Consider the following 18,024-nt stretch of genomic DNA (forward strand, 5'->3'; position numbering starts at 1 on the left):
AAGTGAAGGGACTTGTCTAGGGTCACATAGCTCTGAAGTGGCAAAGCTGGTGTTAGAAGCCAAACCCAGCTGCCCCAAAGCCCTAACCATCATACCACCTTGTAGCTGGAGCGCCTCTGCAGGGCCTGAACTTGGGAGAGGAGGAACTCAAGGGTTTGTACGTGCTAGAAGGGGCTAGTTCACCTGGTGTTTATTATAGGGTCTGCTTCCATGGCTGGTGCCAAACCCAGGGACCTATTATACCCTAGCTTACATCACACCCAGGTCCTATGGGCCGTAAGTCTGTCCCAAGGGCCCCAGGGACTCAGGCTGTCTCTCAATCTGTGACTCTAAGGCTCTATTCCCTAAAACCCCATCCCTTGGGCCTAAGAACAGGGCTGCTACATTACAGCAGGGAACACCCAGGCCACTGACATACCTTGGGTGCAACCAGTGGTTAAGGAGCTGGGAGGGTGGGCCTTACCCTCCCCTGCCACCTAGAATAATCATTAACTGGAACAGAGCAGGGCTGAGAGCCGTGGCAGGAGCCCAGGCTGTGGCATCCCCAGGGCCAGTTCCAGGCCCCATCCAAGCTATGGTATTTGGGGCCACCTTCCCAGGCACACAGCTGGGCTGCTGAGGCCCTGGTATGGGAGGGGGTGGCTTGGACCCCCTGGCTGGGAAGCACCCATCTGGTGTCACTAGGGTAGTGGCCCTGCAGAGGCCTGGAGTGCACTCACAGAGCTCTAGGCCCTCCTCCCTCATAATCCATCCTTTCCTGCTCCCTCCCAACATTATGCAGACCCAAAAGTGAAGGGTGTTGAGAATGGATGACTCCAGAGAATGGATGACCCTGAGGCTTGAGGCCTTCTTAAACTGGGGACGAGTAGGCAGAATAAAACCAAGCCCCCAGGTTTACTTAGGATCAAGTACCAGGTTTGAAGGGGAACAAAGAAAATCTCAAAATAATAGTTCCTGTTATCTATCAACTAACTGCCTCTTCTGGCTCTAGGACATTTACATGATCTCTAAATCTTCCCCAAAACCCTGCAGAGAGGGTACCATCAGTCCCAGTTAACAGATAAGGCCCAAAGAGGTTAAGTCACCAGCCCAGGGTTACATAGCAATAAGTGACAGAGCTAAGACAGGATTCAAGGCTGTGCTTCCTGCCCATGACACTATCCCAAAGTACAACCTGGAGAATTAACTGATGGGGGGCTAACAGGCCTCACAAAAGAGTCCTCTGAGCCCTGGTCAGAACCCCCAAAGGTGAGAGAGCTATGGGGGTGGGAATGGTAGGGAGTCTAGATATATTCGGTAAAGGTGGCCCCTGGGACATCCAGCACTTGTCAGGGCAATGGCTAGGCCTTCTGGGAGATGGGGGGTGGGGTGGCAGGGGCACCTGAGGCCTGCATAAGGTGGAGGGTTGAAGGGAGAAGGGTGGGACCTACAATGCCTCTCCCCTCAGGAGGTCACCATCCTTCTACTTAGGAATTCCCTTCAATTGCTCAGGTGAAACCAAGGTGAGGCCCTGGCTGGCTGAAAGCTTTGATCTTATCATACATTCCTGCCCCAGCTATCCCAGTCCATTTCCCCCAACCTGGGAGGTGGGAAAGCAGGTCAGTTTAACCCTTTCCTCCCATTCCCTGAGATCAAATCCAGGCTTAAGCTGACTTCTTCCTCCATCAAAGGGGGAAAGAGAAAGGAGGAAGGGAAGTAGAAAGCAGGGGCTTCAGGCCTACACCCCTCCTTTAACTCATTCGATGCTGCAGAACCCCAAACCTCAACTCCATAGGCTGCTTCCACTTCTTCTAAATTAAAATAACCAGACTCAGTATAAATAGCCCCTGCTATTTTCCACATTCATGAGCTCATCTGAGACTCAACAAAACTGGTGTGCTCTCCTCTCCACCCCTGTGGGTCTTCTCCCCTTCCCTAGCCCAGGGGGACCTAGCTGTCACACCAGCATCCCTTTTTCCACAAGCTACTTTCCAGGGAAATAGAATTTGCAGTAACTAGTGTAACAAATGGGGGCTGAGACAAGTTACGCAGACTTCGGGTATCTCCCAGAGATTATGCGGCTCTGACAACCTGCTCCAAAGTTCTTAGAAGCCCCTTCCTCGAATGCCACCTTCTTCCCTCTGCACCCTGCCCTTTATTGACTGGTCCACCATCCAGCTTGTCTCCCCTATCAGACTATAAGCTCCTTCGGTCCCTGGTTAGTGTTTATACCTAACACAGGGGCTGGCATGCAGCTGACACCCCATAAATGTTTTTGCTGAATGAACGATCCCATTTTGCATTTGGGGAAACTTTAAGTTCAGAGAAGTTGAAGGACTTACCCTGGATCACACAGGCAGGGCCACAAAGAGTACAGGAATCTGGTGACCCCAAGTCTAGTGCTCGCTTGCTAAACAAACACTTATAAAGCCCCTGGATGTTAGCTCAGCAGCAGGTGCCCAAGGGACGCAGGAGTGAACAGACATGGGTACCCACTTAAGGAGTGACCCCAGGTCCACGGAGAGGACGGGCTAGGCTTCAAGGAGGCCTACACAAGCAGGGAACCATCTCCTCCATCTGTTTCCCTGGCACCTGTGGGCTGGTAGCATCAATGAAGGAAGACATGGGATTGGTAATATGGTAGGCTCAGCATAGCGGTTACCTCCCCGGGGCTCCAGAGAATGGATACCACAGAGTCTTGAGGGGAAGCCAGCAATTTTCTCCAAGAACTCAACGCCCCTTTCCTTTGAGTTGGCAGATGGCCGAACAGCAAGAAAGGAGCCCATATTGTGAGTTGGAAAATCAAGGAGGGAGTAGAGGGTCAGAAGCTGGCTGGCAACCAAGTGGAGGCCCAGGCCTCGACCTCTTGCTTCCTGGGCTGGCCAGGTACAGGGCAGGGGCCAGGATGGATGTCACCACAGTTATCTTGGTGACTTCCTCTCATTCTTCCCCAGTGTTAATGACTCCAGCAGCAGGCCAGGGCCTTCCTGCCCACACACCTGACACAATTCAAATCTAGGGACAATGGGGATGACTTCTGGACCACTGCTTCAGATGCCTTCCTCCTCCACCAGCCAAATCCTCCTTGCTCTTCAAACCCCACTTCCTCCAGAAAGTCTTTCCAGATAATCTCATGCCAAATGGATCTTTTCCTTCCCTGCCAATCTGCTGCTGTCTGGATTTCGAGCTGCACTGGGTACTTAACAGTTCCTGGACCCTGCCTCTCCAGAACCTAAAGCTTCTGGAGAGTAGAGACCATGTCTCTACTTTCTCCCAAGAGTACTGACAGAGCTAGATTCAGCTCCCACCTTCCTCTGCACCTGGCTGTGTGATCTTGGGCAAGTCATTGCTCTCCTCTGAGCTGTCTCATCTGGGAAACAGAGGTAAAATCCCAGCTACCCAGGAAAGTTGATAATGCAGATAAAACACCGAGCACAACGTCTGACACACAGTAGGTCCTCAGGTGATTAATGAGTAAATAAATGAATGGACAGATGAATTTCCAACTCCTCCATTGCACAGGGAAGAGTGTAAACACTGCACATGTTCAAATGACAGTTTGGAGCATGGTTGCAGATTCTGCCTCTCAGCTGGGCCAGGTGCTTTTGTGTCTTGTATTTCACCCAAGCCCCCAATATTGAGGTGGGCATGGGCATAGGGCTGCAAGCCCCCAGCATTGAGGTAGCCACAGGTCTGGCCCAGAGCAGGTCCCACTCAGCAAAAAGTCCCTGGACTCCAAGCTGCAAAACCTGCAGGCTCCACAGGGAGCACAGGACCTGACTGAGAAGGACCCAGGGAGTTTCCATCCCAGGGAAAACCTGATCCATCTCCCTGGGGAATGTAATCATCAAGTTGAGATGGAAGCCAAGGGGCAAAAGGTCTGAGAAGCAGGAGCTGGACAAGCCCACATGGCAGATATGCAGCTTGATGTACCTTCTGCCAAAGCTGGCCCAGTCTGCCTCCTCTGTGCAGCCCGTCCTGACTATGCCACCACCCTAGACTGTCCTCTCTCTCCATCCTACAGGGTGGACCTATTTAGGAGGGGACAGCAACTTTGGAGTCAGACAACCTGGGTTCCACTCGCAGCTGTGCCACATATTAGATGGACAGCTTAGGCCAGCCATGCCCTGCTCTATGCCTCAGTTTCCCCTCCCTGCAAAATGGAGATAATAATGCCAACCCCAAGAGATTGTTAGGATTATATGCAATAATGCTTGGAGACAGCTCCCTCGGAGCTTGGCTCAAGAGAAGGTGGGGGTTTTAATCAAGAGGAGATGTGAGAGCTCACTGACTATTGGCTCATGATCTGGGTGGCTGGAGGGCCCAGGGCTGAGAAGAGACTGATCTGTTCTCAGGTAACTCCTTGGTCTCTGTTCCTCTGGCCCAAAGGTCACAAGAAGGCAAACAGCAGGAAAAGAGCTGTTAAGTGAAGGAGGCCACTGGGGCTAGGACTTATGAGGCCAGAATTTCAATCCATCCAGCTCAGAGAGGGATCCAAGAAGAGGCATGATCCCAGTTCCCAACTATTTGAAAACTGGAACCTCCAAACAAGGAGCGGGATGAGTCAGCTGGGGTGAGCAGGGGAGGCCAGGACCGGGAAGTGGGGGCCAGAGCCGGCTCCTTGGAGGCAAGCATGGGGAGGTGGGGAAAAGGGAGGTGGGGCAGGGACCAGAGGTGGGCTGGGAAGGGGCCAGACAGCTGGGAATTCCCAGCCCCACACCAGGAGAAGCATCTGTTGGGTCACTCAAGGCTTCCTCTAAAGTCCTCCCCCTGCCCAGCCATGGGCTGCCTGCTCCCCCCGCACAGAGTGGGACTGGGGAAAAGATGAGGAAAGATGCCAGATGTTAAAAAAATGAAACACCTGGACGGTGCTGGTCCCCTACCCAGCAGCCCAAGCCCAAGGCACAGGACTGGGGAGAGGTCACCAGGCACTGTGTGTCTCTTCCTCTGTAGTCCGGTTTCTCTGAGAGCCCATGGGGGTCAGATTTAGAGCCACACAGCGCCACTAACTCTGGCCTGCTGCAGATTATCTCAGGACTCCCTGGGCAATGTCCTGCCTCCTCTAGTGTGGCCTGAGGGAGGATGAGGCTGAGATGGGGTCCCGGGAAGATCCCTCCACTGTCCCCCTTAGGATGCATAACATCCTTTCTGCACCCACGGGAGCCACTTGGCCACACCTCTTGTTGCTCAGAGCCCACCAACTGCACACATCTGGGAAGGGGACAATGAGTCCACAGGCTCCAGCCTTTCCCAGGCCACACCCTGGGGTGTGCCCCCCTCCTTCTCCCCCTCCAGGAAGGAGCAGTCAGGGTGGAAGGGTGGACTCTGTCCTGCAGCTGCAGCCTCAGTGGGGGAAGCAGGGGGGAAGTGGTGGGGGTGGGGGTTGCTGTGACAGATCAAATGCAGTTATATCCTGGGCTCTCAGACTGTGAAAAGAGGAGCAGAAGGAACAGGAATGATCCCTTTACTTGGTCATTCATTCAACAAGTCCAGAGCAGGGCCTGCCTGGGTCAACAGATGGCAGCAGTTTTGATCAGGAGAATATATGCCATGCTGGGCACTGGGAACCCTCAAATACCACTCTGGCCTTGCCCTCAGTAGGAACAAGACTAACAGAGCAGCCACCGATTGTCAAACACTATCAGACACTCAGACACTGAGGGAGGCGCATCCACCTGATCTCATATCCATCTGGGAAACAGGCATCATGACCCGTTTCTGACCAGGAGCTCAGAGAGATGAAGCAACTTGTCCAGGGTCACACAGCCAGTAGGGGATGAGCCCTCTGAACCTATACCTTTTTCTTGACTACAGTCCCCAGAGAAAGGGCTCCAAGTCCAGAGAGGGCACAGACAAATGGAAGATGGTAGAATGGGCCTCCTGACTTGTCCCACATGCTCCAGGTCTCAGCAGAGCGCAGGGTCTGCGAAGGACAACTCTCCTGCATTGAACGGCCAGAAGCAGCCCCTTCCAAACCCTCTGAATGGAGCCTGGGACTTCCTGGCCTGCTGGCTTCCACAAGCATGTTAATGTGTTCCCTCTATAAATGTTCACCTACTGTCACCTAGTGCTAAGCAAAGTGCAATGAATAAAACTGAGTCCCCACCTTCACAGAGCTTCCATTCTGGATGAGGGAAGACAGTAAATTCTAAATACACACACAGATAGAGGCCATGGGGTTCTAAGGGATCAACGCCTGCATCTCCATAAATGTACACTCAGCAAGGCCCCCTCCCACACACCCCATGGGCTGATGCAGAGGCCCCAGCTTGGGTGGGGAGCGAGGGGTTTGCTCACTGCCCTCACTGTGAGTCAGTACTGCACTGCCCCTACCCCCACGCCTTCCTTTCCATCGCCTGCCAGTCATCTTCCTCCCAAGCCAGCAACTCCGGGAGTTTTCCCTTCTCAGTCAGAGGCAGCTCCATCCTTCTGGAGGATGCTCGTGCCGAAGATTATAGAGACATCCCTGACTGTTCTCTTTCTATCCCAATCCATCAGCAAATCCTGTCAGCCCTACCTTCAAGAATATATTCAGGATTCAACCATTTCTTCCCACCTCCTTTGCCCTAGTCCGACCTCCCATTGTCTCTGGCCTGGGTCATGGCCTTCCTATTTTTGCCCTTGACCCTCCACGTTCTCTTGACATAGCAATAGACTGACTGCCCATCTCACTCAGTAGTAAATCCAAAGTCCTTCGCACAGCCAAAGCTCTGCCTGGTCTCCCCATGCCAACTCTCTGGCCCCATCTACCCTGCTCCCCCTTACTCATGCCGCTCCAGCCACACAGGCTTCCCTGCTTTCCACAAATATGCCAAGCACACCTCTGGGCCTTTGCATTAGCTGTTCCCTCTGTTTGGAGTGTTCCTTCCCTACGTATCTGCAGGTTCCCTACATACCCACATAACCCTCGCTTCCTTCAGATACCTTCTGTTCAAAGGTTACCTTATCAGAGGCTTTTCCTGACCACCCATCCCACCTCTTCACTCTCTGTCCTCTTCTCTGCTTATTTTTTCTTCTGAGCACTTATCACCACCTAATGTATTATATTTATTATCTATTGTCCTCCACTAGCTATGATGCAAGTTACATGAGAGGAGGGAATTTGACTGTTTTGCTTTCCATAACCTCAGCACCTCGAATAAGGTCAGATACTTAGAAGATGTTCATAAACATTTGTTATATGAATTGTGAGTCTAACACACAGCTGTAGGGGACTTTCGTTTACAGAATAGTTACAGGACATACATCACTGGTCCACTCATTCATTCAACACACACTGCAAGCCCTTGTGCCCTAAAATCTCGACTAACAGATAAACAGGGCACTCTCCTCTGTGCTTCAGGGAAAAGGCTCTGGTAGGTAGCCAGGAGCTGCTCCTAAGGACATCTCAGGTCTCAGGGATGCCACAAGGATGCTCTGAGTTCCCTTAACCCTGGCACAGGCAGGCATCAGGGAAGGGAGGGAGGGTGGGTTCTGGGGGCAGCTGAGACTTCAAGGCCCACATTCCCAGGCCTCAAAGAGCTGCCTTGTTCCCAGGGCTCTCACGATGGTGCCCCTGGCCTAGCCACCCCCAGCAGCCACAAGCCACACCCCTCTCAAGGCCACTATTGACACGGACCTGACGCCAGCACTAAGGCTGGCGGCTGCCCATGAAGTGAGTTCCACACATTCTTCTGGGTTTCAGTCAGCCAGCTCTGGGTGCTGGGGTGGCCAGCAGGCCCCAGCCAGGCCCTGGGAGCAGGACAGGGCAGCAGGGCCAAAGGGCCAAGGCCCAGGTTGGGGCAACATTCCAGTAGGGCTGGGACCCTCAGCCCAACATTCCCCCTTCCTGGCAGGAGCGAGATGTGGGTAAGGCCAGGGTGAGCTCTGGGAGTAGGGAGCAGCGAGCTCAGCAGATCCTTGAGAAGTCACTGGAGAATGAGGTCAGGCTTGTCCCCTCCTCTTCCAGCCTGACCACTGCAGCTGCAACGGATTAGGGAAGAGGGCAAGAGGCCAGGGCTAGGAGGCCTTCCAGATGCCCCAAGTGGTCAGAGGGTCTAGAACCTACATGTTCGGCCTCCAAATCGTTGCTGCATATCTTTCCACAACTTGGGCAGCCCCTCCTGCCCTCCCTGCTGAGAATCTCACACCAAGGCCAGGCAGCCTTGAAGCATCTGCAGACTCACCCTAAACCCTGAGCCCCCAGGGAACAGCCAGGGGGAACCAATGGGGGCTCCACGCAGGACAGTTTTTCCTTATTTTCCACATTAGATGGGGCCCAACTTGGCCCACTGGACCCTTAAAGCCCTGGATTAATTCAACTGCCTGTAGTATCTCAGGGAATATTTAATGAGGAAATTAATTACCAAAGCTATACATGAACATATCCCACAAATGACCGCCTAGAGTGAAGTCTTTCTAGACTCACACCTAGGGGTCCCCAGGAGGTCCATGAGGCACACTACCCTGAATGCCTGTGTCCCTGAAGCCAGACTCCACTATGCTTTTTTGCCTGAGGTAGCACTTGCTACGACCTGAGTTCTTACTTTTACCAACATCAGTAACAACAGTTTTGTCTGCCTGCCTGCTACAAGCAAGTGGAAGAGTTTCTACTGGCTTCAAAGCCTGGCTCATGGTACCACTGAGAGAGAGAGAGAGACAGAGAGAGAGAGAGAGAGAGAGAGAGAGAGAGAGAGAGAGAGAGAGTGTGTGTGTCATTTGGGCAGATTACCTAACCTCTCTGTGCCTCAATTTCCTCTGCTTAGAGAATGGGGACTGTACCAGAAGCTATAGCTTAATGCAAATGCAGTCAGTCAACAGATTTATTTCCTAACCACTTACTACTCACCAAGCGCTGAAGGTACAGAGGCAGTGAGCAAAACCACGTAAGGTCCTGCTCTTGTGGAACTTAAGTTGGGGGAAGGAGACAGATGAACAAATAAACACATGCATGTCGGATAGTGATAAGAAAAAAATGAAGGTGCATGGGTACAGCAGACGCTGGGCAGAGTCGGGGACCTGAAAGAAGTAAGGCAGAGGGTCAGGCAGATATTTGGGGGACAAGCATTCTAGGCAGAAGGTACAGCAGATGCAAAGGCCCTAAGGTGGGAGTGTTTGGGAATTTGGCACATTCAAGAAGCAAAGACCAGTGTGGTGTGGAGTGAGCAAGGGGAAGTTGGCAGGAGGAGAGATTCGAGAGGGAGTGGGGTCAGGGAGGCCAGATTTCGTAGGACCTCATGGGCTATATTAAGTCAGGGGCTTGGGCCTGAACAACATGGGGAGTGCAGGGAGGTTCTGAGCAGGGGAATACGTAAGGATCTGTTGAGAAATTTCATACCTAGCAGATAGTGGGCACTTGATAAATGTGAACTACCCATATTACTTCGTTATCATCTGACCTGGCACCCCAGAACCTCCCTCCCCACCACTCCAAGTACTGAACCCAGTCACCTTCTGCCACCTTCCTTCCACCCATCTCCCAAGCTGGGCCTCAGACCCACAGATCCCAACTTGCCTGTACTCGGCCTGAGAACAGGCCCGGGCCAAGCAAGGCGCGGGCCACAGCTTCCCAGACACAGGGAGCTCAGCCTCGGGCATGGGGGTGGTGGTGTCTATCTCTACCCCTTCCAGCCTCCTCCTCTCTGGAAAGCCTCAGCCACTGTGGACAGACCTGCAGCCCGCCCTCTGGAAATCCCCAGAGCACCCTCACAATTCCCTCCCAGCAGCAGGTCTGGAGCAAGGGGGCTTGTGGGTGGTGGTGGAGGGGGGGTGAGGAGGCCAGTTTTGTCAAGGGAAGGGCTGAGGTACAGCTGCCCCTGAGGGAAGGGAAGGCTCCTCCATTTCCGCCGGCGCACAGCCTCCCTAGCAAGGAAACCCAGCTGAGGCAGGAAACAGGTATCTCAGTGACTTCCCTCCACAGCCCTGGAAAATACCGTAATCACCACAGCCCCCTCAAGACTCCTGTCTCCTGGCAGGGCTGGCCCCAAGAAAGGAAGGGCTAAGGCCTCAACAGGAAGAAAAAGGGTCAGCAGGCCAAGGCCCTGAGTCACCCAAGCCTGGCCCCTTCCCCAGCAGGCCTCCCCACCTCCTCTGAACTGAAATTACTCCCACACTTAATCACAGATCGCTGTTTCCTGTCTCCTGCCCCCAGTGAGGTCTTGAGCTCCCTCAGGACCATTCTACCCTCACCCACTCACCAATGGCTTGTGGATGTGGACTGAAGGACAGATGAGATGACAGACAGGGGACAAGGAGGTGCCCAAGGTTTGCTGGGGCACTGGGCTAGCAACCTGATGTCATTTAATGCTTCTTACCCCCATTTTACAGATATGGAAACTGAGACTCACAGAGAACTCACAGAGAAGAACTCACCCCTGATCATATAGCTAGAAGATGGTACAGCTGGGATTCAAACTAGGTTCCTTAAGACTCCAAAGACAGCTCTTTCCAGCCCTTTCCCACTGGGATGGGACAGTGACCTCGGTGTGGTTGCTGAAAAGTAGTATAATCCCACAGGATCAGAGCTGCCTGTTTACCCATCTCAGTACAAGGTCAGTTCTTGCTCACCCATAAGCCCCAGCACCTAGTACTAGGAGGTGCTTAGCAAGTATCTGCTTAGTGAATGAACCTCTGAACTCCTGCTGTCATGGAATGCAATGCTGCTCAATGAAGATGTGTTGAATGACCAAGTGAATGAGATGATTGGCTGCAATCTGGGAATTTCTGTGGAAATTCCTTTAGCACACAGCAAGCAGTTCACTGCCTGTCCCCACTCCTGCCACTGTAGAACTCACATAGCCTAGAGCCCCTTATCAGGGGACAGAGCTGGGAGAGGGGCAGAAAAGGAAGACATTCCATATGCTAGGTTAGTGCCTACTTTTTGGAAAAGTAAAGATCAGTTTTGGGCCCTTCAAGTTCAAATCAAGACTGGGGAGCAACTGGATGAGTGTTGGGGTGAGAGGCTGAGTTAGTAGATTAAGGAAGCTGCCCATATGGGGGTGAGGTAGGAGAGGTTCTGTGTGGGTGGGGCAAGAGAGGAGAGGGGGGTCAAATCTGCAGTGGGGGTTGAGGAGTGACTCAGAGGTGAGAGGGAGCCAGCAAGGCAAGGACAGGGGTTCAGTCACAGGGTAGACACTGGCCAGCTTCGAAAAGTCCCTCTCTTGGCTCTGAGAACAGGGGAATGGGGACAGGGACTACCTGGACCACCTCAAAGAGGGTGGGGGCAGCTCTGTGGTTCACCAAGGCAGGCCCAGCTCCCCAGATGTGCCCCCACCCACATCGGCCACCAGCTCCCTTTCCACTGATCCAGCCCCACCCTTCTGAGTTCACTCAGGTCCTCAGAGCCTCTCCTGGCCAAAGATTCTCTTTTCCTTTGCATGGGCCCATCCTGCTCAGAGCAGGGGACTGGGCCGTAGGGGTCTGCCACCCCCACCCCTTGAAGAGCTAAGAGGAAAGCTGGGGAAACAGGTCCACTGAGTGTCTTATGTGCCACATAACAGGCCCAGCACCAGGCACTTTCATGCACACTGCATCCAGTCTTACCCTCCACCTTTGAGCTATGCACTTTGAAGCCATGCATTTTGAGTTCCCCTTAGGTATGTGGGATGGTCTCAGAGAAGTTAACTAGCTTGCCCAAGGTCACACAGTTACCCAAGGAAGAGCAGGAATTGATTCAAGTCCTGGGCTGTAGCACTCCAGGGCCCATGAGTGTTTCACACAAGCCTCAGCTGGGTTCTAAATGGTTCTTTACTTGCCTGTCTAGTTACTACGCTCCCAAGGGAACACACAGAGTGGTAAACTTCCAGTGAGGGCTGATAGTGCCTCCTTTTCCAAGGTGGCAAAGGGGTGCCCTCGCTCTGCCAAGTTCCCACCCTGCTTGAAGTTTTCTGCCTGGTCCCCAGGAATGGCAGGCCGGGCCATGCCTATCGCGACTCGGAGACTGGACAACGTGGCCAGGCGCCCCACGGGCTCCCACGCCGGCCGGCCCCGCCCCCGGGCCCACGGAGGGCTCCCTGGACGCCCCTCGGGACAGCCTCACCCCTGAGGGCGGCGCCGCTCGAGCGGGCCTGGGGTCCCCGGCGTGCGCCGCCGTCCCGGGCCAGAGTCCCAGCTCCGCAGCCTCGGGGCCCCGCCGAGCGGGCGGACGCGGAGAGCCGACCCCGGGCGCCCCCGCCCCTCCGCCCGCACACTCACCGCGAGCAGCCGCCCGTGCAGCAGCAACGCCAGCACCAGCGCGCCCGCCGCCCGCCGCCCCATGGCCCGGCCGGCTCAGCTCGCTCGCTCGCTCGGCGCCCGCGCGGAGCCGCCCTCTCGCCAGCCCGCCGAGTCTTCGGGACGGCGCTGGCCGCTCGCCACCCCCACCCCTGCCTCCCGCGGCTGCCCGCCCCGCCCCCGGGTAAGGCTCCGCCCCCTTTGCCGCCGCGGGGCGTTAGGCCCCGCCCCCAGGCCGCGGCACCGCCTGCCGGAGCCGAGCGGGCCGAGCGGGTCGCGCGGCTGACTGGGCCTTTGTCTGGGCCCCCAGCCCCCTCCCCGCGGGCCGCGCCCCCGCCCGGCTCCCCGCCAAACCCGGCCTGGAGTGTGGGATGGGACGGGCGCCGGGGCCCCGCCGTCCTCCCGTGCGGCTCCCGCACGCCCCCACGGACTCCCGGGCCCCTAAGTCCCCGTCACACCCCTTCGCAGTCCACCAACGTGACTCCTTACACGGACACGCCCGATGACCCTCCGGAACGCCACGCTCTCCCGCTTGCATCTTTCACGCACACGGCGCTCACAAGCAGCTTTCACACGCGCACATGGGCACGTCCACAGCCACCCTGGGCTCACCAGAGCACTTCCACACTCACACCGCTCGGGCACTAAAGCACTCAGCCAATACCGGGACCACTGGGCACACTCATACCCTTGCACCCAGCTTTCATGTACCGACAGCCTTCACACACTCAAAAGACCACTTTAGCCCTTCAAATTTTTCACCGGTGACACAGTGGAAACAACTTTCACACATACTCAGCCGCTCACGTTCATATTCACATTTTCACACAGACTCACATGAATCCCCAGATAGGAAACGTAAAGACATGTTTTCACGCAGATTCCTCACAGATGCTCGCAGTCCACACACAGGCCAACATAATTTTCTTACACACATATCGGCCTGTTTTTTTTACATTTTCTCACACACTAACCACAGTGCCTTAGAGCGGACACTCAATAGTGAACTGAATTGCCTTCCCACACATGCCATTTTCCACAGAAATCGCTCACAGATCAGCTTTGATTCACATAAATCACAGCCTCTGTGCCAGAGACACACCAGCTCACACTCTCAGGCCCAGACACAGACAGACACTGCCAAAGCCCCAGTCACACATGCTTGGGCGGTAAATCACAATCCCTGATGCTCCTCCAACACAGTCCCACAGACACATGGCCACGCCACTGGCCTCTCCACCGCCTACGCTCAGGTCTCCCTTCAGCCTGAAAATTTCCAGGGCAACCCAGGCTAATGGGTGGAAAGAAAGTGTGTGTGTGTGTGTGTGTGTGTGTGTGTGTGTGTGTGTGCGCGTGCGCGCGTGCGCATGCGTGTGCATGTGTATATAGCTTAGAGGAAAACTTTTTGAGTAATGATAAAGGGAGGAGAATAAAAACTGAAGTTTCCATTGTTTCCTGTGAGAGTTGCTAGGTTCCAGAGACTCATGGCTGGGTTTGCAGCCAGGAGTGAGGTGAGCTGTGGACAGAAGGAAATGCCCAGCTAACTGGGCGGCACCAGGTCTGCCTCTGGAAGGCATGTTCCCTGTGATAGAGGCCTGCAGGCTCCCAGGCACTCTGGGGGCCTCCCCTCTGGGCACCTGGGGAATTGAGATAATCCTGACATCCTGACTCCCAGCCCAGGTAGATACCCCATCTCCAAAAGCCTGGGTTCTCCACTTCTTTCTGGGGGACCAGCTCAGAGTTGTAAGGGTTAGAGGTACATCTACAGTGTTCGATTAATTCCCTGGCCCCAACCCAGATGCTAGGCACAACGCTGAATAAGGTCTATTTCTGCTCTAGACAGGGAGATGGGGTGGACCAAGGAAGGATGCCCACTGGTGGCCCTTGGTGAACCCCTAATCTGATGGAGGGAAGGGGAAGGATGTAGTCCCCATCCTCATGTTGTTCTCAGTCTGATGGAAAATGTCTCCCCCATCTCACTGTGCAGTCATGAGCAAATCATTCAACTTTTCAATGCCTCAGTGTCATCATCTAGAAAAGAGAATAATGCTAAGTCCTCCTTCATAGTGTTGTTACAAGAATTTAAATGAATTAATAGACTTATTTCTTAAAAAGAGAAGTTTCAGGCACATAGTAAGCACTAAGTAAGTGGTAGCCATTTCTCTTACTCCTGTTTCAGGGTAAGCTGGTAATCTGAAGAAGGAGACACAACCCTGCCCTTGGGGGCGCCTGTCTGACGGCAGAGCAGTATCTGCACCCACTGTGTGGCTCCCAGTCTGAAGGCCAGACGTAGCCCCCTCCCCAGGGATCGCCAGTCCGATGGGGGAGTGCGGCCTTGTACTCAGGAACTCCCTGGTGATGGAGAAGGCTTACTGCCTCCACTGACTTCAGCGCTGGCAGGTGGCCAGCCTTGGTGGTGGGATTTTTCCAAGGCCGGTCTGTGGAGGGTCAGCATCCGTGACAAATCGCATTTTGTTAGCTACCTCGGGCCCTTTAAATCCCAGAGCTTTGGCTTCTTAGATGATTTGCTCATGAGCAAAGGGAAGAGGGAACAAGCAACCCTTTGTAGATGTTTGGTCAAGACTAAACCCAAGCTCTAAGTCTTGCTTCCAAAAGGAGGTTTAGGGGAGGAAAAGGATGGTAAAGCTGCTTGGAGAGTGGAAGGAGCTGGGCTGACACAGAAGGCAGGAAAATATGGCCTGTCTAGAAAGTCTTTCAGAGTAACCGCACCCACCCTGAGGATTGGTCATCCACCTATTTATTCTGCATCCTCTTTTTCCCACTAAGGGATTTGGCCGCCTCTTTTATTTTGCAGTCCTTGATATCTTTAGTAAATGTTCTCAAGTTGCTTTGTCTCGGGCCTGGCTATCTCCTCATATGGCTTAGAAAAGGAGCAGAAGCAAGGCCTTCTGGACTTTGCAGAGCCCGGGAGGCGCCTATAATCGCACTGCATGTATTCATAGCTCAGGGTGCTTGTCACACTCTTTTGGAGAGAAATAACTCAAGTCTTGTACAAGGTTCCTCAGATAAGGAGAGACTACAATAGTTTGGATAGGCAAAAGCAGCCGAACAATCTGGCTTCTGAGAAACAGAAGTTGGGGGTCTTCTGGAACCAGTAGTCAGTCTGTGGGCCACCTGTCTGCCCTTCCAAAATTGACAGGACTCAGTTTCTCCTGGCTTCCACACCCATTACGAATCTTTTCCCTGCCTCAGAGCTTCTCCCTTGTTTCACTTTCATTCATTCATTCATTCATTCATTCAGGGCTGCAGTGGTTGGTTGGGCAGGCTGTTCACTGAACAAGGATATGCAGCCAAATGGTTCCTATGGTGGCACTCTGTCTTCCTAGAGGGGATGCCCTGTGCTAATATGAACAAAGGCACTGTAAGGGCTAGCTGTGGTCCTGCATTCATTTCATAATGAAAGTAAACACCTATTTTGCGCAAGGGTTTCAATGTTTGTGTGGGAAAACAGATGCTGGCAGGGTAAAGATACGTCCTTGGGTGAGAATGTGAAACAGGAAATTGGTATTGAATGGAAGTGGGGAAGGAGGAGAGGAAAAAAGGAGATGATGTGAAGAGGAAGAACAGGACACAGTTTAAAACAGGCAATAAAAGTTCCCATGGAGAGAGAGAGGACTCTGCAAGACCTGGCAAGATACACTCCTGTCCGTTTCTCCTGCCAGTCCCTCCTCCAACATGGTCTTTCCATATATTCTTCCTTCTCTTAAGTTGCTTATCTCATTCAACATTCACCCCCTTCACCTTACTCTCTTTGAGGAATCAGATCAAACATCATGCCACCATAGAGGCCTTCCCTGACCTTCCAAGGTAGATCATGTCTCCTGCTCTATTTTGCCACTCACCCTGTCCCCCATGCTCCTCCTCTCCTAACATTTTTGACAATTGCAATGATTTGGAAGATCATTGATTAATATGAGGCATAATAAAGGCAGAGAGTTCAACTGTCTAATTTCTGTCTTGTTTCCAACTACATCCCCTGTGAAGAGCACAGTGCCTGGCATGGAGTTGGCACTTGCATGATGTTTCTTGAATGAAAACAAGTTGGTTCAAGCATGGTATAAGATATCAATGTCCCCCTTCTGGCTTGTACTCAGAGCAAAGATAAACTTCCCTCACTGTTTGATTAACATGGACTCTCATTTGAGCAGTCTTCACTGCGCATTTTATTGCAGCCCTTTTCCAGACAAGGAAACTGAGGCCCAGGGCATGATGTGGTTTACCTAGATCACACACGATGGAGTAGGACTCACATCCTTATCTGTCTGCTCTGGAACCCACATTCTCAACCATACCCGATTCTGCCTCCCCCTCAGTTATTCTCAACTCAGACCAGTCAGTGGGGTGAGGACTCTTCTGAAAATGGCCTTGGATTTGACCCCTCTGCCCGCTCTGATGTCTCTCTACCACCCGCTTATCATTATCAATCACTGTCTTGCTGAGCTCCTGCCTTCGGTCCCAGATCCAGAGCAGGGTATCCAAACTGTGCCTCATAGGTCACCTGCCCTCTGAGATGCTCGCTGGGAAAGGGGTACCCTGGTAAAGAAGTTTGGAGACTCTGCAGTCTTGCCCACACTTTGGCATTTCAAGGGACACCAGCACAGGAAAGTTTCTGAGCAGGCCTCTGATTAAGTCTTTTGTCGAGCTGTGTTTAGTCCAGCGGTCCTCAGCATACCCCAGGAGGAAGCCTGCTTGTTTTTATGGAAAAAGCCTTTAACCTCTCACCAGGCTGGTGTTTTTGTAATACACTTTGCAGATACTGCCCCAGAGCCTAGCTCCTGAGCTGACCATGAATGGTCTCTATAATTTGAATTTGTCACTCATGTTTCTCCCCACCCCCGCTGTTCCCCTCCAGCAAGGCTGGAATGCTTATGGTTTCCATGTACCCCCACACATTCCTGCCCACGCACCCCTGCTTCAGCTATAGAAGACTTCTAGGTGGGGCCCATATTTACAGCTCCATAAATGTTCATTTCCCTTCCTCTGGCACTGTACACCTGTGCCTTTTACCTCATGAGATCAGTGTATGTGTACAATTTCATGTCTTGCTTTTCTCACTCAACATTCTTTTCATAAACACAGTTCAATGTGTCAGTAAAGATCAGAGCTACTTAAAAATGGCTCTGTGGATCGATGCCAGTCCCCAAACTGTTTACTACAGTATGAGATGAGATAAGAAGCTTGCTCAGTGGGTAAATCAAGCGTGTTAGTAAGCACTCTGTTGCGCTCCGCTGACAATCTTTCTTCTTGCAATCCTTGTTCCATATTGGAAGCAGCAGGTAGATTTACATTCTGGTAAAAGCTCTTTATTGCAGATGGTAACCATTAGTAATACGTGGGCCAGCTACTTTGAATAGCACCCAGAGTGACTGTGCACATACTATTTCCCGTAATTGGTAGTGTGTCTCATCAACATACCATAGTTCATTAACCCTATCCTATTGTTGGATATTTGGGCTGTTTCCAGGTGGTTATGATTAATAAAGCATTGCCATGAATGGATATGTATGTGTCCATGTGTTTATGTTTGCAGCTCCCTCAGTTTCTAAGGACCACAAATCTGAGGCCAGAGAGGTGGCGAGGCCCCTTGCAGGGTTATGAGTGGCACAGGCGGGCCTCCTGACCCCCGGCCCCTGGTTCCTTCCTCTGGCCTGCACTGCCCTTCCTACTGGGCAGATTTTCCATCCCTTTCATGCTTTTCTTGCTAGGTTATGAGTCTTCTGCAGTGTTCCTACATGTCTTGTGGAGCTTGAGAGAAATCCTTTTGGAATGTCCTGGGCCTTCTCCCTCCGAGTTCCCGGCTTTGTTCAATTGTTCATGATAAATTCCTGCCCTGTT

The 18,024-nt window shown here is 52.9% G+C and overlaps 1 protein-coding gene across 3 annotated transcripts in view; it reads right to left on the minus strand.

Annotated features, from left to right (window-relative positions):
• Positions 1 to 12,305, minus strand: part of HSPG2 (heparan sulfate proteoglycan 2) — a 98,859-nt gene extending 86,554 nt beyond the window's left edge. For all 3 annotated transcript variants that reach the window (XM_057499832.1, XM_057499833.1, XM_057499831.1), the window contains exon 1: positions 12,151 to 12,305. In XM_057499832.1, the coding sequence (XP_057355815.1) occupies positions 12,151 to 12,213 (63 nt within the window). In that variant the 5' untranslated portion in view covers positions 12,214 to 12,305. The remainder of the gene's footprint in view (positions 1 to 12,150) is intronic.
• Positions 12,306 to 18,024: the final 5,719 nt, after the last annotated feature.

Source organism: Manis pentadactyla, chromosome 4 (assembly GCF_030020395.1).
Source record: "Manis pentadactyla isolate mManPen7 chromosome 4, mManPen7.hap1, whole genome shotgun sequence".
NCBI lineage: Eukaryota > Metazoa > Chordata > Mammalia > Pholidota > Manidae > Manis > Manis pentadactyla.